This window comes from Panthera onca, chromosome F1 (genome assembly GCF_046562875.1).
Source record: "Panthera onca isolate mPanOnc1 chromosome F1, mPanOnc1 haplotype 2, whole genome shotgun sequence".
NCBI classification, from domain to species: Eukaryota; Metazoa; Chordata; class Mammalia; order Carnivora; family Felidae; genus Panthera; species Panthera onca.
In genome coordinates this window covers 27,100,804-27,123,040 of record NC_138355.1, presented here as the reverse complement: position 1 = coordinate 27,123,040, position 22,237 = coordinate 27,100,804, and the positions used below count along the sequence as shown (strand labels likewise).

The 22,237-nt window shown below is 43.9% G+C and overlaps 1 protein-coding gene across 3 annotated transcripts in view; it reads left to right on the top strand.

Moving 5' to 3' along the window:
- Window positions 1-22,237, top strand: part of RGL1 (ral guanine nucleotide dissociation stimulator like 1) — a 256,632-nt gene that overhangs the window by 220,458 nt on the left and 13,937 nt on the right. For all 3 annotated transcript variants that reach the window (XM_060643730.3, XM_060643729.3, XM_060643728.3), the window contains 7 exons: window positions 1,399-1,483; window positions 6,593-6,682; window positions 9,058-9,144; window positions 10,705-10,737; window positions 12,975-13,096; window positions 15,570-15,659; window positions 21,912-22,098. In XM_060643730.3, the coding sequence (XP_060499713.1) occupies window positions 1,399-1,483; window positions 6,593-6,682; window positions 9,058-9,144; window positions 10,705-10,737; window positions 12,975-13,096; window positions 15,570-15,659; window positions 21,912-22,098 (694 nt within the window). The remainder of the gene's footprint in view (window positions 1-1,398; window positions 1,484-6,592; window positions 6,683-9,057; window positions 9,145-10,704; window positions 10,738-12,974; window positions 13,097-15,569; window positions 15,660-21,911; window positions 22,099-22,237) is intronic.

Below are 22,237 nucleotides of genomic sequence, written 5' to 3'. Positions count from 1 at the left end.
TTCAGTTGGCTTTGTAAACTATTTCACCACAAAACAAACCTCAAAGCCACATTCTGGCTTGGTTGGGTGGGTGTCTGGTTTGTTTCTTGGTTGGTTCATGTTTTAGTGGGGATGCTACAGTAGTGTCACAGTTTCTAGAGAAGACACTTTCATACCAGCTTTCCATGTTTTTCATTGCTAAATTCAAGGGACAGGGTTAAGATACCTTATTTGGTTATCACTTTCCCTATAATCCTTTATGCTAATAACTTTCAGTGGACAGAAAAGATGTCTGTTTATTTCTGTTTATGTAGGCCCACATGTAATTAAGTTCTTAATTATTTTTTCCAAAATGTAAATAGCTTTACTGGTTTTCTTTATTATAACAGTGATATTACACTCATTGTAAAACAAATAAGTTAATGGTGGCTTTCTCATGATAATGAAATGCTACATATAGAGTGATATTGCCCCGTTAATTCTTTGCCTTTAGAGCCCTCCACTTACTAACCCTGGAGGGGTGCAGAGTAAAGCATGAGGCCCGTGGACATGTAGTAGACTGGCAGAGGCAGAGTAGACACTTTGCATATGTGATCCTGCTGACTTCACAGCAGTCTTTCAGAGGGATTCCTAGAATTTTCAGTGTATAGGTAAGAAAGTGGAAGCCTAAGCAAGTTAAGCGAATTGCCCACAATCACTTGGGGAGTGAGTGGCAGAGCGGGGATTTGAACCCACTCCCCTGACCACAGCCTGTTCTGCTTCCATCTGTTATGACTCTGAGATGAGAGCACCAGGCTGTGATTCGGGAAATTTAGTCTCAACACTTAGCAATGGCAACGTGGACAAGTCCCTGACCTTGGCCAACATGATTTCTCAGGTCCTGCGGGGCTCTGTGTGTATTCTGAGACAAAATTTTTTTAAAAAATTGTTTTTTAAGTTTATTTATTTATTTTGAAAGGAGAGAGAATTGGAGGCAGAGAATCCCAAGCAGGCTCGGTGCTGTCAGCACAGAGTACAGTGCGGGGCTCGAGCTCACCAACCTTGAAATCATGACCTGAGCTGAAATCAAGAGCCAGATACTTAACTGACTGAGCCACCCAGGTGCCCGAGACTTTTTTTTTTAAGAACATGTCCCAGTGGAACAACTTGATACCCCAATTTAACGATCTTTTTTTATGATTATAATGTACATGGTTAGAAAAATCCGTTTCTTCACATAGGTGACCATGTCTACCTTAAAAAAAAAAAAAACACCCTGCATGAACAAAGCCATTGGCTTCATCTGCGCTCACATCCCTCACTGATCCTGAGATCAGTGTGATCCCTCTGGAGCCATAGGTAACTGAGAGCAGCAGGGCCCAAGGTGTGGGACTTTCACTGACTCTTTATTTGTGAATATTTTCTTAACCCCTCTCACAGGGACCGGATGCTGATGTTTGAAGAGCTTTCAGATATCTTCTCTGACCATAATAACCATTTGACCAGCCGGGAACTCCTAATGAAGGTGGGTCTCTAGGTGGAAGTGCTGGGTCACATTGTCTCCAGCTCTGGAATCCCTTCAAGGCGGGAGTGGCTTGAGGGCTCCTTACATTCCTACAGTCCCAGGAGAAAGCCTGAAGGGACTAGAAGGCAGAAATTTTGTGGGTTTTTTTGGTGCCCAATCTAAGGAGCTTGGGGCTGAGAAAACTGAAAGTCCAGTCCTTGGCTTCCCGGTTACACAACCAGATTGTGAAACTTGTCCTCCAGTGTGTATCTATTCGAGCTGCTCTGCAGATAGGTGGGTGAGAGGCCCTGGAGTATCCCTTCTCAGCAAAACATCTTCTAGAATGACAGAGACCAAGCCTGCAATTCCACATCCTTTATCTGGACTAAATTGCACAGTCTGTCAGCAGTATTTATTGAACGCCAAGTGAGTGCTGACTTCTGAACTACAGGCAGATAAAAGTGTAGCTTGGTTTATTTTATTTCTCCAGACATTTGTTGAGTGTCCAATATTCATAAAACATTGGAGCAGCCTCTAGGAATATGAAGGTGACCAACACAGACCCTGTTTTCAAGAATTCATCCTCTGGGTGGTGGATGTTGGCACTGAACAAGAACAGTCAGGTAAAGGTACAAATAACAGGTTGTGAAGGATCATCAGAAGGGAACATAGGCCAGATCCTATCTTCACAGCCTTTCTAGAAATTTACTGTGGATAAAAATCTACAGTAGATTGTATCATCCTTGTTTTGCAGATAGCCAAGACTCAGAGAGGTAAATAATACCTCTTAAATCACACACCTGGTAGGTGGTGGATCTAGAATGTGAACCCTGCCTAGTGAGACTCTAAAACCTGTGTTTTTATCACTTAGCCGTAAAATTGTAAATTCCTACCACTTAGGAGTAGGGGATAGGGTAGATCAGAGAAAACTTCACAGAGAAGATAAATTAGTCATTGAACAACTGTTAACTGAACATTCATTATATACTAGGCATCACATTGAAGGCAGTCTCTGATCTTAAAGAGATTACAGTCTCATGGTGGAGGCAGAGAAGTAGACAATTATAAAATCGTATAACATGCATTACCATAGGGGGAAGCTGTGAACTGGGCGATTAGAGGATATGATCCTTGTCCTTGGTCTCTTTTTCTGTAAATTGGAGACAATAAGAGTATTTAGTCCACTGACATCATAGAATTGTTTCTGAAGATTCACTAAGAGAAAATATTTGAAAGCACTATGCAAATGTGTTTTTAGTATTTGGCATGCTCTGTGCACAATATGAAGCCAAAGTATGCCTAACAAATGAACGCGAATGAAGTACGTGCTACACGTGCAAGCTTAGAGCAGACACGTGGAGTAGGGATGCAAGTCTAGCGGAGGTGGGGTTGCTGAGAAGAGGCATCCAGTTGATGACTGTTAACATTAGTCATTCCTATAAGGGCGTCTGTTAGACTGTTGTCCTTCTAAGTGCTACTCCTCCTTCAGGTCTCACTGTGGACTCTGCTGGGTACTCAGACTGTCTCCCTGCCAGTCTGAAAGCCTCTTGCAGGCAGGGACTGGGTTTGTTTTTTCACTGTTACATCCCTAATGCCTAACACAGTGACTGGCATGCCGCAAGTGTTCAGAAACTACATTCACCTGCATGAGTTGGTGGGCCTTATGAGTCACATGACTTTAAGAACCCGCCCACTCTTAGCCCTTCTTGGAGTAGGTGATATGAGCAAGGCAGTTTCTGCTGATGCTGACTCTGGATTTGGCCTACCTGATTAACTGCACACTAAACAGTGCTTGCTGAGATCGTGTTACTCCCTGCTTCACATCCCCCTGGATTTGCAGACTTTAGATGGAAACTCATCTGGCTGGAAGGAGATGGCTTAGTGGTCTCCCTGTCAGTAATACACAGCTAGACTAACTGGAGCCACATATTCAAATCCCAATAGCTCTGAGTCATCCTTCCAATGTAGATAAATTGAACGCTGTGCAGCTGATTGCCTAGTGGCAGTCTTCTGGCTGAAACCTTAGAAGCAAAGCTATGTGTAGACATTAAAGGTCCTGTAAACTTTCTTAAATGTAGAACTTTACCCTAGTGCTCTTAGTTAAATTTCTTATACATGGCTCAGATCCCAAGGAAATGAAAAACTTGGCTATGAATTCATGTGGTCTGTGCATTATCATTAATGATAGTGTAATGTTCTGGCCAGGCCATATGTGTACGTAGGTCCTTTTCCAGTCACCTTTGTTGATCATTCTTCATATGAAGTCTATAATTTGAGTGTTAATTCTCAACACAGTTGTTAAAAAAAATGAAATCAAGGTACTTGGGTTCTCAAAAGAACCACTGAGAAAAACTGCTGGCCTCTGTTTCTAATATGATTTACAGTTGGGTAATCTTAGTCTTAAAGACCTGTCTTCTCTTCTGCTTCTGGGTGGACGTCATGGTCCACCTCTGTGCTGTTATGGCTGAGGTATCATAATAATTAGCAAAAAGCTAAGGTTTTCATTGTAATTGTTGGAAAAAGTGTTTTTATTTTTCTCAAAGGTTATCTTTTTTTTTAAGTTTATTTATTTATTTTAAGAGAGAGAGTGTGAATAGGGAAGAGGCGGGGGGGGGGGGGCGGGGGAGAGAGAATCCCAAGCAGGCCCTGCACTGTCAGCACAGAGCCCGATGTGTGGCTCGATGCGGGGCTTGAACTCATGAACCGTGAGATCATGACCTGAGCCGAAATCAAGAGTCGGATGCTTAATTGACTGAGTCACCCAGGCACCCCTCAAAAATTACCTTAAACCTGTTATCACCTTATGATTTCTGGAACTTCAATAACTCTGAGCAGATAAATTGTAGAGTCCGTGAATTTTAAAGCAGTAGGAAAGCAGAATGCCACCAAATCATCCTGGATCTTGGGAATCTTGGTGAGAACTCTCCCTGGTTGAACTGATATAAACAACCACGAGAAAGGCCTAGGAATTTGGCTGTGGTAGAGATGGATATGTAGTGAAGTTCCAAAACATACTGAAGTCAGGGTTGGAGCAGCGGCTGTTAGGACTGGGAAGGCCCTTTCAGGTAGTTACCATTAATTTCTGGGCTACCACGTAAGCAATACTGATTGAGAAGAATCCAGTGCCTGTGGAACAGCCTGGTAGAAGAGACCCCTCTGAGGCCCGGGAACAGGATGGCTGAGGGCAGCCGATCTCTGTCAAAGATAGAGGTAGAGAGAAGGTGGGACTCAGGTGAGAAATTTTCACTGGAGAGGGAGGGGAAGGGGAAAGAGAGAGAGGTGGAGGAGGACAGATACCAAACAGAGAGGGAGGGAATGTAAGAAGGAAGAAGGAGGTTGATGGAGAAAGAAAGAGAGATCTGGAATTCATCCCAACGTGGGCAGTCATTAAGGGTAACATTTCCAAAGACATGAATGTAGTGCAAAACAAGAAGGTGACTTTGGCAGAACGAAGAGGCACTAAGAGCCTGAGCATGGCCGGCAGAGGAGCCTAAGGAGCCAGAGTGAGGCCATCAGCAAACCTGTGAAAAGTTCCAGGGAGTTTCAAGGGATTGGTGGTGTAAGAGCTGCGGAGCGAAGGATTTGGGGCAAAGAAGGAGAAAACTGACACCGTTTGAGGTGCAAGTGTAGGTGTTCAATTGGCGCCTCATCTGGGAGAGCTGGCACCAGTTGGTCTCTTGAGTTACCCAGCCGGGAGTGGAATCTCACTGTCGAGAAACGCGAGGTCATGAAATGAGCAAGCCTGTCCTGAGCGCTCTTCCCTTCTCTCTGCTATTCTGTGGCTCTCAGGAGCCTTTTAACCTGTCAGAAATCCTTCTTAAGAGTTTTAGATATATCTTCAATAATTTCTGCACACAATTGACAAACTGGAAGGGAACCAGAGGGACTCACACAGGAAAGGGACACTTACCTTCAAGTCAGACAGAAATGATTTCTCACTCCAAGCAAATTCTTCAGAAGACGGGAGGGCTCACTCATCACCACCTAGCATGGGAAATGGCACATTTTAGGCCGCTTTCATTCATTCCCCAGGATAAAACTCTTAAGTAGGAGTTCGTTAAATGATACCGCTCCTCATTATTATTTGTCATAGGGAGAATTGCAATAGATCATGAGTCACTGCAGGTTCTGGACCCAGGTTAAGGCAGGTGAATGATAGAGGCCATTGGTGCCTCGCTGACATCGGAGAGGCCAAGTCACTGCAAAAGATGCTTTTGCAGCATGTGGCAGGGAAAGGTCACATGCTGTGGTGATATTATAAACCCCAGGAAGACTGACCGAGGAAAAGCTACTGTAGAGCTTATACCCAACTGAATTGTGAAATTTGCCCCCCATTCATACAGTTCCTGGAAAATGAGAACTTAACAAGACCTTGAAACCACAAAACCAAAACACTGTGTTCAGTCAGCAAACTGGAGTTTAGTCACTATTGTGGAAGAGTTTGTTGTAACAACAGACAGGAGGAGAGAAAGGGTAGCCGTCCGTCCTCAGGCGCCAGGAGGAAGGATTGACTTGTAAGAGTTCCAAACCTGAGGAGCAACTTGCGAGGATGGATTGGCCGAGAAAAATGGGGGGAAAAATGTGTGAAGGTCTGGCTTTCATAGGTTAGTGCCACACCATGATACTGGACTTCCTCAGAAAACTTCCGGTACAAAAGTTTCCTTTAGCTAAGAAATACCACAGAAATCATCCCTTTTCTTTCACAGAATGCTGGCACATGTATTTCAGGCCCAGATCAAGAAATCACAAAATGTACTGAGGAAGCGATCTTCATTTCCAGGACATGTGATTACTCTGAGTGAAATTCAGGATATGTAAAAATTGTCTCCCGTTTGGGAATTGCCTGCCTTCTATTGACCATTGATGTTATCCCCGAAATCAGGGTTCTTCTTACAAAGCAGGGGGAACACAGGATAATCGGAGGCCAGAAGACCTTACTGCAATTAGACCACTTGCAACAAGCCAGCCAAACATTTCTATAAATTCAGCCCAGAGCCTGCTGGAGGCCTCTTCATTTTGTGTGGCACCGGGTGGCTGTGCAGAGGTTCTGTACCGGAAGCTAGAGGCCCCTGTGTTTCTTCCTAGTGGCCTTCTCCATCACTCTCCTCTGTGTGTGCTTCTGTGTCGTAGGAAGGAACCTCAAAATTTGCAAACCTGGACAGCAGTGTGAAAGAAAACCAGAAGCGGACTCAGAGGAGGCTTCAGCTCCAGAAGGACATGGTACGTATGGCCCCCAGTCTTCCCCGAGGGTCCATCAGAAGGCAGCCCTATGTGGGCGGTGGGGCTCCTTCCTGGCACCCCGTCTACAGGATGCCCCTGCTTTCAAGAATGGTCTCTAACCTCTCAGCAACCCTGGGAGGTCTGTAGCAGAGACATTGTCACTCCCGCTCCCATGTGACCCAGTGGCAAATAAACACTGAGAGTCACAAATCTGAGCGTTCTCTGGAGCGTTTGTTCTTCTAGAGGTAAGGCAGAGTCTGCCGCGGGTAGGCTCCCTTCCCTCTTGCTGGCTTCCTCCATCCACTTCTGCCCTTGGAAGCTGCTGCTACCTTGGCCTTGAGACCTCCTGGGCTTCAGTTCCCCAACAGGAATGCCTGCTCTAGTCAACTTTGGACACACGGTGACCCAGGACGTGGGTGCTGAGGAAAGTGTCTGCTCCCAGGAGGACTTGGTCCACACACTGGCAGATCTTTTCGTTTGTTCGAAACCCTCTCCATTTTCCACTTTCCATACTAATCCCAAGGACTAACCAGACCTTTTTTTCCCCTAGTTTTTCAGTACTGAAAGGAGTACCATACCTTCCTCCTTAAGACTGAGAGATAGTTACCATCTTTAGCCTTATTTTAAAAACTCTTCTTTTAGCATGGAAGGGGGAAAACCAGAGAGAGGAGATGAAAGACTGACAACCTTTCTCCTCTTTGGAAGGTTGGACATAAATCAGAAACGTTGAGTTTGAATGATAGGACTCTTCTGTAACATAAAGCCGGTAAAACATTTCACAGCGTTTCAGACTTTTTTTTGGTTGTCCAAAGATAAGTTAAAAATAGCTATTAAAAAAATTATTTTAGTTCAGGCTGAGACCTTGTGCTCATAACAGGGAAGGACAAAACTGCCTCTGAGAATGAGTCCTCAAGGTGAACCTCTGCCGGAAGTTCTGGCCAAGAACTCCTACTTAGAGTTTTATCCTTCTGTGAACACTCTCGAACATACTTGTATGATCTCCTAGCCAGCCTCACATGGAGCAGCCTGGTCTTGCCCTGGCTGAGACATTGTTTTCTTTCAGAACTTCCATATGTGCCTGAATGATGTGAGGAGAAGGCGTCCATGCAAGCCCCTTTTTATTTTCTCTCCAGAATGGTTAGTGCCTCAGTGGCTTTAGGGAGAATTGACATGATATCAAAGGAAATTTGGTGACATCAATACTGTGTACACCTGCCGTCACAGTGATTCTACCTTCATTTCCAAGGGACAATTTTTTTTTAAGTGAACTTTTTATTATGGAGTTTACAGAAAAGTTCCAGAGAATGCATAGAGTTTCTGTGAAGCCCTCACTCCATTTCCCCGATTGTTAACACCCTCTCTCGCTGTGGCACATCTGTCGACACTAAGGCACTAACACCTGCATGCTACTGTGAACTAAAATCCAGACTCTGTTCGGGCTTCACCACTTTTGCATTGGTATGCTCTTTCTGCTCCGGGAGCCTGGCCAGGGAACCACACCGCGTTTAGCGGTCCTGTCTCCCCAGTCTGCTCTGCTCTGTGATAGTTTCTCGTGACCTTGACAGTCTTAGGGAATACTGTCTTGTTATCCTTAGGATGGCCCACGGTAAGAGTGTGTCTGTGCTGTTTTCTAGTGAATATGCTGAGGTTATGGGTTTGGGCGAGGACTATCACAGAAGTAAAGTGCCATTCTCATCACATCCTATCAAGGAGTGTGTGACGTGTGGTGTCGTCGGTGATGTTCGCCTTAGTCACTTGGTTAAAGTAGTATTTTGCCAGATTTTCCACTTTGAAGTTATTATTTTTCCCTGTGCCACCTCTGTACTTTGGAAGTGAGCCACAAAGTCTAGCCCAAGAGATCATTTTAATAGTGACACTCCACCGTCTTGTGGCATCCAGTCTCCTTCAGTGTATGGCGTTCCACTCCTACCGATGGTGAGGCCATTCCAAACCACCAGGAGTATCCACACACTCTTAAAGAGAAAAGGCATCCCTTGAACAGCGTGCACACAATATGAATCCTTCCGTGAACACCCTCGAACGTACTTGTATGATCTCCTGGCTGTAAGGCTTGTTTTCATAACTTTGAAAGTTAGAGATTGGGTGATAGAATGCCTGTCTTTTTTAGAAGTTTTAAAAACTTCATTCACGGAGGTTAGCCCTAATGGCCCCAAGTCAGGTCTTGAATGGACTGTAACTTTTCTCCAGATGTTGTCAAAGCCCACCTGGCCATTCAGAGACTGCTGCTTTCATCTATGAACGGTCACTTGGCCCATTTGGCCAACAATAGGCTCATTCACTTCCACGCGGAGGCTGTTGAAACCCTTCAACTTTTCAGTCACGACAAAGACCATTTTGGTGTGCTTGCTCTTCAGGGTGTGATGCAGGGAACTGTGCCCTACCTGGGCACCTTCCTGACCGACCTCACCATGCTTGACACTGCTCTTCAGGACTACATTGAGGTGAGTCGTGTGCACCTGGTGACTCGGAATACCCAAGAGAGAAATTCACTTAATTGGTGTCTGTTGAGGGCCTATTATGTATCTGGCACTGTGTTCAGTACCACGAGGAATACAAAGAAGAGTAAGTGGCCCACAGTTCAGTGCGAGCTCTACATCAAAGCAGGCAGTGACTGTGGAAGTAGTAAGATTTCCAACAGAAATGCAGTGAGAGAAGAAAGCAGGCCACCGTCAGTTCCACACGCGGGGGTGACAGCAAGGCCTCATGAAGGAGCGGGTGTGAGAAAGACCTTATGTTGAGTAGGACTTTGGCACGTGGGCCTGAAGGGTGATCTGTCTTTATATTCTACTTGGTGGGGTAGGGAGGCAGTCAGATGCCCCGAGGCACTCTGGTACTGTCTCCTGCATGCGTGCATGCATGCTCGCTCTCTCTCTCTCTCTCTCTCTCTCTCTTTCAGTGGGAAGAGAAGTGAAATTTAAGCCACTTGTTAGTAGCTGTAATAAAATACTAAGTGGAGAAGAAATTTGACATTTGAAATGAGATTTAAGGATTGCTCGTGTATCTAAGTTTACCTCCCCTCCCTGGTTATCTCATGAGATGAGCCTGCTTTCACTCCATCAGAATTAGCAGGCGGGGCAGTTGTTTTGCACAAACCTACTTCTGAGTTCCTTGTGCTGTTGTGGGCATGTGCATTCATTTTGCATTTCCTGAGCTCTATCTCTTCCCGTCCTCTGCCTCGGCTTATCTCAGGAAACACTCATTCGCATTGGGGAATTTTGGGGGAGTGACCAGTGATCTCGAAGTTAAATTCAGCCTACTGAGAACAGGAGCCGCAGGATGAAGAATTGAAACTTAAGTTTTTTGTGAGGCTGTGTAGAAAGGACTTCCCTTTTGATAAACCATTGACAATTTGGTTTCCAGTATGAGTCAATGACCGTCTGTTTTTGTTGCTTTGGGTCAAGAAATAAAGCGTAATGGAACATGTACTCAAGCTTTTGCCCTTACTGGCTCTACAAATATATTTGGATTCTGAATTGTAACTTCCTTATCATTACTACTTTAGCTCATTTCAGACTTTCTCTTTTTAATTTATATTACATATGTGTGTGTGTATATATATATATATATATATATATATATATATATATATATATTGAGAGAGAGAGAGTACATGTGTGGGCAGGGGAGAGGGGCAGAGAGAGAGAGAAAATTTTAAGCAGGCTCCACGCTCAGCATTTAACTGGATGTGGGGCTTGATCCCATGACCCTGGGATCATGACCTGATCCTAAATCAAGAGTCAGAAGCTCAGCCACTCAGGCATCCCAGTATCAGACATTTTATAAGAAGGCTGTCTGCCTATCCTGTCCTATTATAATTAAAAGAATGTTTTTCTTGAAGCAAATGCTGATTCTCTTCCTACATAGGAGCTAAAATTGTAGTGTCGTTAATAATTGTGACTTTATTATCCCTGTGATATATTTTAATGAGACATGGGACAATGTAGGGCTGTGTTTCAAAGTAGCTTGGTTTGTCACTATTTTTTTAATTTAATTTCTTTCAGGGTGGGCTGATAAACTTTGAGAAAAGGAGAAGGGTAAGTAGAGGTCTTGGCTGTAGTTTTCCATTTTACTTCGTCTGGGCATAAAAAAAAAAAAGAAGAGGAGACTTAAGTTTTCAATTAGCATCTATCAAGCATTTATCATATACCATTGTGACTTGTGCCTTCCTATGTATTACTCCCCCAGAGTGCTGTGAAGTAGGTTTTATCTTCCTCAACTTGACCAAGGGTCTCCTGGTAGTGGACCCAGGACACAAGCCCTGTCCTGCTGCTCCAGAACCCACATTTCTTTCCTTACCACCCCCTGCCCCGCCCATCTCATTGTTTCTAATTAGCTTGGGCAACAACAGGTTCACCCTGTGAAGGAGAAGGGCCTTCATAAGAGTAAATGACATAGAAGAGTTAATAAAGATGATGAACTCTTGGTCTGAGGGAGGAAAGGAGAGGATCTTCACTGTTACATGCGGATGGTTATTCTTTTCCTTTCTTGTCAACACGAGAAGGGGGTGTTCAACGTCAACTTGAATGTTTCTGTGGATAGAATAGTGGATAGTTTTGCACTGCTCTGAAAAAGATAGAACAGAGCTTTGAAAATTTACTATGGTTTTAGAGTTAAAATAGTGTGTTTGAAGAGATATGTAAATGATTCAAAGGAGAATGAGCAAAATAATGCCTTCACCGCCCCCACCCCCGCCCAGCACTCCTTGTTCTTTACTCATTCATTCATTCATTCCACAAATATTGCTGGCATACTTTCCTTAACATGGGTGGACCACTCTGATAGGTTTGGGGATTGCAGCAGAGAAAACCCGGAGCCCCCTGCCCTCATAAAGTTCACAATCCAGGAGGAAGGTAGACAGTAAGGAAGTTATAATACAGCAGGTAAGGGCTTGTGAGAAGTAGCGGGTATCACGGGAATATGTAGGAGGGGCATCTATCCCTAACTTGTGGAGCCAGAGAAACTTCCAGGAGGAAATAACATCAAGTTAAAATCAAAACTTCAGGAGCCAACCAGGCTGAGCTCACTGGTAACAAGATACGCTAACATAGGCAACTTTAAGTCTCCTGTCCCTGGCAGAGTAGCGCATGATGATAAATATTCCTTAAGGATATGGAGACCAAGAGCTGAAGTCATTGGATGGGAAGTTGATGCCCACAGAATCTGCTCATTGTTGAATTTCTTCTGTCATGTCCTGGAATGATAAAACAAATTTACTTATTGCCCTCCAGAGTTACCCATCTTTGTCCTTGAACTTGGGAATAACCCTGGATGGTACTCTCTTTCCTTTTAAGACTAGCATGTTAAACCTTTGGAAAATTTGAGTATTAAAGCTAAAGCTTATACCCTTTGTTGACTTAAAAAAAAATCTTTATTGAAACATCGGAAGAAGTATAAATAATACTGGACATAATTATATACTTGCTTCTCTTCTGAGCTTTAAAAGATTTAGTTAAAGGATTTACTGGAGTAGTAAAAACCCAAGGATTCAGGAAATCCAAACATTTGAGTTTATGAGGCCCTAGACTGTTTAGCTTTTCAGCTCTACCCAAACTTATTTACTGAGGGGTAAGGGTTGAAGAAGATGGGGAAGGGAAACCTAGGAGCCTCCTGACATAAAGTTCATTTTTGCCTTTATCTTTTAGGACATAGTCATGGAAATTTGAAATGTACTTTGCAAGTACACAACTTTAAAAAATAACTTTTCTATCCCTAGAATGAAAACATAAAAGAGAAAAAGGAAGCCACTGTGGCTTTAGGTAATAACTAGTTTGGGTTGCTCTGCTAGCTTGTTTTATTCATATAAATTGCTTTTTCAAGGAGAAGGGAGGATTGACAAATAAACATACAAAGACTTCAGGGATTTAGAGTTAAAATTAACAATTCTTTTTTAATTTTTTTATGTTTATTTTTTAGAGAGATAGACAAGAGTGTGAATGGTGGAGGGGCAGAGAGAGAGAGAGGGAGACACAGAACCTGAAGCAGGCTCCAGGCTCTGAGCTGTCAGTACAGAGCCCGTTGCGGGGCTTGAATCCACAAACTGTAAGGTCATGAACTGAGCTGAATAAAGTCAGATGCTCAACCAGCTGAGCCACCCAGGCGCCCCTAAAATTCACAATTCTTTTATTTCTAAGAAAGGCAGTACTTGAGAGTTCTCCTCGATGTTTTTCTCCATTGTTTATCCTAATGTGGTGTGTTTTCGTGTTGGAAAGATGTATACACTATTTGGTTGGCCTTTTTATTTACTTTCTTTTTGGTGTTCCGTCTGCTGTAGGAATTCGAAGTGATTGCCCAAATAAAACTCTTACAGTCTGCCTGCAACAGCTATTGTATGACTCCAGACCAAAAGTTCATCCAGTGGTTCCAGAGACAGCAGCTTCTAACAGAGGAGGAAAGGTAGGTACATGTATTGCCTGTCAGGATAGAGCTAAGGCGTCGGCGAGAGGAATACTACATCCAGTTCCTCACTTGCCCCTTTATTCAGCAACTATTTATTGACCAGCTACCAGATTCTAGATCCTCCGTCTCCAAAGGGTAATGGTATAGCAGGAAAAGCTGAACTGATGTGTCAGAAGATGTGCTTTCACATTCTTGGCTCCACCATTTATTTATCTTTGTAACCTTGAACAAGTCACTTTTTCTGCCTGATCTTCAGCATACTCATCTATAAAATGCTTGTGAGGATTAAGTGAAATCATATTTGGGAAAGCATTGTTAAAGTGAAGGTCACCACCACCACCGTCACCATGTTTGTCATTTTTGTTCATTGGTACCGGCTTTCCAGGGAGCTTTCAACTGGGAAGGAGAGACAGATTCATGAAAAATTGAAATATGGTGGGTAACTAAACTGCTACGGGATCTGGAGGCAGGAACATTTCTTCAGGATGAGGGAAGGTAGGGAAGATGATCGAAAAGGTGTAAATATTTGGGCTAGGCTGTGAAGGAAAAGGTAAGATTTCACCAGGAGAAGTGGGAAAGAAAATTCCGTACAGAGGGAAGAACATGAGCAAAGGCTTGGTGGCCTGACGTGGTTGGCATTTGGAAGAACAGTGAGAATTCTGTTGGCTGGGACACAAGGGACAGTTTTCAAAGTCTTGGTTGATACGCATGGAAAAGGACATCAACTCCAGTGCTTTGACTGTTGGCCCAGCGAGGGTGTTAGTCTTTACCCTGTAGTCTAGCAGATTGGAATCTACAGGCCATATCTGGCACACCACATGTTTTTACATTTTTAAATAGTTCAAAAAAAAGGGAAGACTGTAACATGGACAGTTATTTGACATCTAAGTTTTAGTATTCGTAAATAAAGTTTTATTGGAATTCAGCCCATTCATTGACATCTTATTTATGGTTGCTTTCATGCTTTAAAGGCAGCTAATTAGGTGGGAGAGAGACCGTATAGCCCGCAAAGCCTAAAACACTTACTATCTGGTCTTTTACAGAAAATATTTGCTGACCCCTGCTGTAGACTGGGGGATATCCTTGAAAGTTTACCATCAGGGAGAGCAAAACTGACAGCAAAATAAGTATTTGGCCAAAGAGGACATTGAGATTCAGAGAATAACTCAACTAGTCAGTGATGGAGTTTGGATTTAAACTCCAGTCTTCTTGACTCTCCAACCTAGACTCATCAGGTGGTTGTATAATGGTTGGGCAAATCACATAACCTCTGTGTGCCTCAGTTCCCTCATTTGGAAGATCGATTATTTCTGAGGTCCTTTGTGATCCCTGTTACATTAAAACCTATGATTCAGTGCTCATTGGTTGGTGAAGATTTTTTTTCTTTGCCATGTAGAAAATAAAGCAGTTACTGCCTCTCTCTACATTTCTGCTCTGATGATCAGTTTGTATGAATTAATTTTCTCTCTATGTGTACGTCCTTCTCACATAGGGGACGTACATATCATGGCTAGTGGTCTGGATCGGAAAGTCTAGGCCCACAATATCAGCTCTAACAATTAACTTTTTGTTAATTGTAATAATTGACTTTTTAGTGATTAGAAGAATCTTGCTAAACATATCCTATTTTTTCTGTCAGATTTATAACCACCTCTAGAGCTTAAGCTAATATTTGCAAAATTCCTTTATCGACGAATACCTGCATATGAGCAAATACCTGGATGCATCCTTAGGTTTAAAAAAAGTACACATAATTAACGACTTACCGAGCTACTATTTACCACACTGACCCTTCCTCACCTACTCACAACCAAGTACATCTATTTAGAGCTACAAGCTTTCATAAAAGACATTTCGAGTCATATATAAATTCCTCTTGTGCTTATGGAAGTTACGTACATCTGCCTGGCATATAGATGTCCGAATTTGGAGCGTTTTTAATTTAGGCTGTTTCAGCACTTAAAAATCATATATAACACATCTTTACCAATAATATAACTGCCTCTGTTCGTTAAAGATTAAATAGTTTACAAAAGTCTCTTCTTTCATTTCTCTTAGACAAAGAGTTGAGCACGTGCAGACACACACACACACGAAGTGATGAGGGGAGGGTACCAGACCAGAAGTAATTCTCCCCCTGGCTTAGTAGCGGGATGAGAATGATCAGGAAGCAGTGGAGTCAGCCTTCAATGCTGCCAGAGCACACAGTCCCTCTCCGAGGCATGCGGCACTAAACAGCCTCGGTCCATAGGCCAGGGTGGGGGTGAGGGGAGGAAGCACACATATAAATTTTTAAAACTTGGCCATGAAGTCCACACCCTCTGAGATTGGCGGGGGAACAACATGGTGTGTATCTTTACCTTGAACGGTCAGAGACTTCCTCCAAAACAAAACGGGCAGACCGTGTGCACTTCCGTCGCTTCGTCAGTTCTCAGGCTCTGACCTCACAAGCTCCCTTCTTCTTCCCCAGCTACGCCCTGTCCTGCGAGATCGAAGCGGCTGCTGACGCCAGTGCCACCTCTCCCAAGCCTCGGAAGAGCATGGTGAAGAGGCTCAGCCTGTGAGTGTCACCCGCGGGTCCCAGAGGGTCTCATCAGAGAAGGGACAGGATATTCAGTACCGCAGCCCTGAGCCAGGGCGGAAGTGAAGAGCAGTTCACTCACCTGTTAATCTTTCTGTCGTGAACCCAGTACCTGTTCTGAATCGATTCCTTCTTCTCCACTGTTCTCTCTGGTATGGGCGACCATCATCTCTTACCTGGACCACTCCCACAACATCCTTACTGGCTTCTGGCCCCAGCCTTGCCTCAACAGTCCATTCTCCACCAAATAGTCTGGTATTCGCATAAAACACACACCAGATTATACCGCTTCCTTGCTTAAAAACCTCTGATGCTTTTATTGTAAGATAGCACCCAGACTCCTTATCGTGGCTTAGGAGGACTCTCGTGATCTTCCCCCAACCTTCTTGACCACCTTCCTCTCATCCGACCTGCCCCCTTGTTCGCTGAGACCCAGCCATGCCCAGCTTCTAGCCATCTGCCAACCACACCAGGCTCGTTCTTGCTTCAGGGCCTTTGCACCAGATGTTCCCGTGGCCTGGCATGCTCGTTCTCTGTGGCCGGTCCCTTCAGATATGGGCAACAGCATTCGCTCCTGAGAGACAGCCCTCTCTGATGCCGCCGCCTTCCCCCATCACTCTCGGTCACACTGGCTGCTTCCTGTGGCGGAACGTAAGCCGCTGGAGAGCGGGACCCTTGTCCATCACACTCGTGGCTATTTGCCCAGCTCAGTGCCACGCATGCAGGAGGCACTCCATAGCCAAGTTCATAACTCCTGTCTCCCTTTGAGGAAAATCAGGCATCCTTACAGTGGCCCTCACGACCCTTCAGGGACTGCCATGTCATCCCAGCCCTGCCTGTCCCTTAACTGTCTGTCCTCATCTTTTTCTGCTCACTCTCCTCTGCTTTCCAGCCACCCACACCTCCCTGAACACGCTAGGCGTGCCGTTTCTTCTGCTCAGAACACTGCTCCCCAAATAGCCAAATGACTCACTCACTCACTCCCTTCAGATGCTTGCTGAAACATCACCTTCTCAGCCTTCTGCCAACCACCTTACTTAATACCATGCCCCATCTGCCTTACCTCCTGTGGCACACTCTGTCACCTTCACCTGCTTTGAATTTCTCCACTGCCTTTACCTCCGTGTGACATACTGTTTGCTGTATGTGTCTGTTGATTATCTCCAATGCAGAGTCCACGAAGGCAGGCACGTGTGTCTGGTTTCTGTTCCTTGCTGTCTCCCCGGAACCTAGAATGGTGCCTGGCACATAGTAGATAATTAATAAATATTTATTGAATGAATAAACTGAGCCATGGGCCAACACTGTTTTAAGGATAATACACGTATTTTTCATCCAACCCACAAAATAATCTAAGTGGTAGGTCCTATTGTTATGCCAACTTTATAAACCAGGAAAGTAAGGCACAGACGGGGTAAATAGTGTGTTAGTTATTGGAAGATCTGGATTCAAACTCAAGATTTGGCCATAGAGCCAAGATACCTTTTTACTATACTGCCCATGGGAAAAATACTTCGTGAAGGAAGAGAGGAAGGAAAGATGGGGCAGGAGGTAAAAAGTGGAGGAGGAAGAAGATGAGGGAAGGAGGACAAGGCAGAGGAAAAGGGTGTGGAGGGTGGGAGGAAAGAATGAGAAACTGTTAGCTTAATTAGCCCCCGTGCTTTGATGGTAGCCATTTTTACAGAAGAGCCATAGAGGATCTAGTCTGTGTCACCAAGTTGATCTCTCAGATGTTAGACTCCAAGAGACGTCAGGCTAACGAATCAAACGAAAGCCAAAGAGGTCAGTGCCAGGAAACAAGGATTGTCATTTGATTAATAAATTTGCTCTTGCCTTTGAAGACCTATACCTGTGTCTGATCCCCTGGGTGTCACACTCCGCATTGCCAGGGACGAGCAAGAACAACGACTAGGGCATATTGGACAGTTTTTTGGGGTTGTTTTTTTTTTTTTTTTTTTTTTTGGTGGCAGGGTGGCCTGGGAGCCATGCTGACCTGACACATCCCAACTTTCCACCTCTTATCTGTTGTGTGAACTTCTGTGTCATCATTTGTGAAACCAGAATAGTAATGTTCATCTCAGTGGGTTGGTGCACGACTGGTGGGGTTGTAACGCTTCTCAAACACTGCCTCACTCTCAAAGGGTACCTGGAGAGCCACCGTTATTTTTTCATGAAACAACTTTCTGTTACTGTCTTTTTTAGTCTTTTTTTTTTTTTTTTTTTTTTTGGGGGTCAGGATTCTGACTGTTTCTGTGGGTTTTTGCTACTTCCCAGCACTGTCTATCCACCTACCTCGGTGATCCCCAGTGAGACATGGAGGCAAGGATGGCACACGAACTTGGGTATTGTCATGTTTCCAATAAACATGTGCAGGTGCTTACTGGTGTGGATGGCATGATGTCCCACTAATGAAGCTGCTCAGGCTTCCACCTGATATCAGGTGACATCTGAAGATTACACTGGGACATGTGATTTTATTGAAAGCATTTTGAAGGTAGTCTTGATATCTTGCCAAACCTCTGTCCAGATGCCTCCCCTGGCCCTCCTGAACACTAGATTTCTGAGCTCGTGGGTTGTCCCCTGTAGAGTTTCCATAGCGTCTTGCTATCTTTTCATGGCTGCAATCCTGGAGGAGAATGAACTCTCTCGTGAGGTAACCCGAGGACCTGACCAAGCCTTGTCAGTTGGTAAGATGGACACCTACACAGGGAATCAGACTCCTCAGGAGGTGAGGCCAGGGGTGCCAGGCATCTTGATGGTCTTCTGCATGAGAAATAATTGGAAATTTCTGGACCTGCTATGGCAGTCAGAGGTCTGCACAGGTACATCTAGTCCTTTTTTTATTTTCTGTTTTGGAAGTTTATTCATTTATGTTGAGACACACAGAGAGATAATGAACGGAGGAGAGGCATAGAGAGAGGGGGACAGAGGATCTGAAGCAGGCTCCATGTAAACAGCAGAGAGCCCGATGCAGGGCTTGAACTCATGAACCGTGAGATCATGACCTGAGCTGATGTCAGACACTTAACTGAGCCACCCAGGCACCCCAGGTAGCCCTAAGTGCTAATGCCTTTACCCCCTTGCTTTTCCTTCCCTGTCCTCAGGCAGTAGCCACTGTAGATGCATTTTGATATAACTGCTTCCCACTACTTCTCTCCAACCCAGCTATCCATATTTACTGTGCCGGGTGCTCTAGCACCCCTGGGTCCTCTCTTTGCATCAAGTCTGACACATGCAGAAACTCTGCAGAGATAGTTTCATGAAAATCTAAAGTTTCATGTAAGAGGACTGTGAGGGTGCAGTGCCGTGCATGAAGTGTGGTAGACACGGAGTACATTCTCTCCTTGGTGAAATCTTGCCAAGATGCTTGAGTTAAAACCTTCGGTATCTGAGTTTGAACATTTATCATGAATAAAACAGGCCACATGGTCACCCTTCGTATTTCTTGTACGTATAAGGGTGATTCTATGCCATCAATTTCCAAAATATTTTATGATCTTAGCATTTTTTAAAATGTGGAAAATGTACTCTTTGCTCTCCCCACATTTAATGATCCATTTTCCAAAGAGGTTGGAAAGAATTTTGAAGCCATAAGGGAAGGTGTGCTTGCTCTGAAGGTCAGAGATGCCTAGTATTGAGCTAGAATTACCCTTTGTAAAGCAGAAATGACCTCATGGAATTGTGCAAATGGAAGAACCTTTAGTCTTTGAACAGTGTCGTTCAAAGCTAGAGTCTCAGATGACAGGCTGCGGACCACTAGTCCACAGCCTTCAAAGGTCTACCTCGTAATCACGGGGGTGTACGACAGTGGCATTGCTTTTTCCCCTGAAAATTGTGGTCAGAGTTTAGTGCTTTCCCCTGGAGCCCCAGTAAGGCTTGGAGGTCCAAGAAAGGAAGTGACATGGAAAATGGGGCAAGAGGTGGTGGGTCAGAGATGAGACAGAACAAAGACATGCTTCAGGTCTTGGAATTTGAGCTTATAATTCCTGAAATATTTAATGAAAAATCAGGCTCAGTGGTTCTACTCTTGTTATTTTGTCCAGTCAGTGCTTGTTGGGCTTGGCTGCATTTGCTAGTTTCTTTACATGCCTTTCCTTCTTGCGTCTTACCCTTCCCTCCTTTTACTCTTTTTCATGTTGTCTGTTAATGTGAACCCTCTCCGTCTTTGTCTGAGAAAGTCTTTATTTTGTGCTCACTCTCAGAATTCTGTTAGCTGGGTATGGAATTCAAGGGCGACCGTTATTTTCACTCAGCACTTTGAAGACAGTATTCCAGATCTTCTCACTTCTGCTGTTTGCTTTTGAGATGTCTGCTATCTATTTACCATTCCTTTGTATTATGCCCATTCCCTCCCCGCCTTCCCCCCCCCCCACCATTGCTTTTAAGAACTTCTTTTGTCTTTGATATACCATTAGAAAGTTTAAGTGAGGATTGAGTCTTATTTATTCTATTCAAGATGTAGTTCCTGGATCTAAAGATTCATGCAGTTCATTAGTTCTGGAATCTTCTCACCCACCATCTCTTCAGATAAAGTCACTCTTCCATTCTCTTCATTGTCTTCTCTTGGAATTCTTCTTACACACGTCAACATTTCTTATTCCAGTCTCCATCTTTTAACCTTTCTTATTTTCCATGTCTTTATATTTTGATGCTGATTTCTTAACATTTTCTTCAGATCTGTCATCTTGTTTTCAGTGCTTCTCTTAAACAGTTATTTAATCCTTCCACCGAGTTTTTATTTTAAATCACTGAATTTTTTAGTCTAGAAGCGAATTTTTTTTCAAATTGTCTTCCTGTTCTTTTGTCAGGATGTCCTGTTCTTCTCTCCTGTTTTCAACCTTTTTCTTCTGTCTGTAATATTTTAAACATATTTTATAGCCTGGTCTGTGGTAGACACTCAAACATTTGTCAAATGAATGAATAAATTATTAGTTTCTTTCTGTCAGTTCTTGTATCTGAAGTTCTCAAGAGTCTAATGTTTGTTGACTCCCTTTGGGTGGGATATTTCCTTGTATGTTTTTGTAATGTTGTATTATGAGCTCATCTTTAACAGAAAATCCTCTACATCCTGGGTTGAAGATATATTCTTCCAGAAATGTTTTTTAATTCTGGTTTGCACAGAAGTATAGGTAGCAAAGTATAGCATAGGTAGCAAAGTTGAGTGAGGTGCTGGCCAAGATAACACATGATTTTAGGGGAGACATTTTTCTTTCATCCAAGCTCAGGCCAAGACAGATAAGCTTCCTTGTTGTCTTCCCGTGCCAGTAGGAAGACATTTTTCTAGCCCATCTTTTTACTAAGGGTATAGCTCTTTGAGGGTCTTGGCTCTATAAGGGATTTCAATTTCATCTCCCCACCTTATATAAACAGAGGCCCTCATCTTTGGGTCTGTATATGTGTTAAAACCCATGTCCCTAGCTCCCCCAGATTGGTACCTCCCGCTCCCCACCCAGAGCAGCTGCAGAGTTAGCTCACATACTTCTGGTTTTCAGTTCCCTATTCATTTCTGGCCTGTAGGGATTTTCCTTACTGTATTGCAAGCTCAACTTTAAAAAGAGTTTTTATTCATTCATCAGTTGATGGACATTTAGGCTCTTTCCATAATTTGGCTATTGTTGAAAGTACTGCGTAAACATTGTGGTACAAGTGCCCCTATGCATCAGCACTCTTGTATTCCTTGGGTAAATTCCTAGCAGTGCTATTGCTGGGTCATAGGGTAGACCTATTTTTAATTTTTTGAGGAACTTCCTCACTGTTTTCCAGAGCAGCTGCACCAGTTTGCATTCCCACCAACAGTGCACGAGGGTTCCTGTTTCTCCACATCCTCGCCAGCATCTACAGTCTCCTGATTTGTTCGTTTTAGCCACTCTGACTGGCGTGAGGTGGTATCTCGGTGTGGTTTTGATTTGTATTTCTCTGATGAGGAGTGACGTCAGGCATCTTTTCATGTGTCTGTTGGCCATCTGGATGTCTTCTTTGGAAAAGTGAAAGACCTCAGATTAATATGGCCTCTCATTCAGCTAAGCAATCTGTGTGTTCTTTGAGGTTGGAAATGACCTATTCAGATGAGATGTTTACTGTGATCTATTAGACACTTTATAGGAAATGTTTTCCAGTCATGCCAGGGCATGCAAGATTGGCAAAACAATTAAGGGGTTAATTAGCATAAACTATTGCTAAATCATGGATTCCATATTTGTAAACAACTGCCTGGCCTTATGTGTTCTGCAGACTCTTTCTGGGGTCGGACATGATTACCAGTAGCACTCCCACCAAAGAGCAGCCCAAGTCCACTGCCAGTGGGAGCTCTGGTGAAAGCATGGACTCTGTCAGCGTGTCGTCCTGCGAGTCAAACCACTCAGAGGCCGAGGAGGGCTCTATCACCCCCATGGACACACCGGATGAGCCTCAAAAAAAGGTATTCCCTCATTCCTTTCCCATAAGTCCTAATGTAGACACCTGACGTAGTTTAGTGGTTGCCACACGAGAATGTCTGTTTTCAAGTGTATCACTGTACAGTAGTTTGAAATTCATGTTTATAGGAGCTGTCAAAGTAG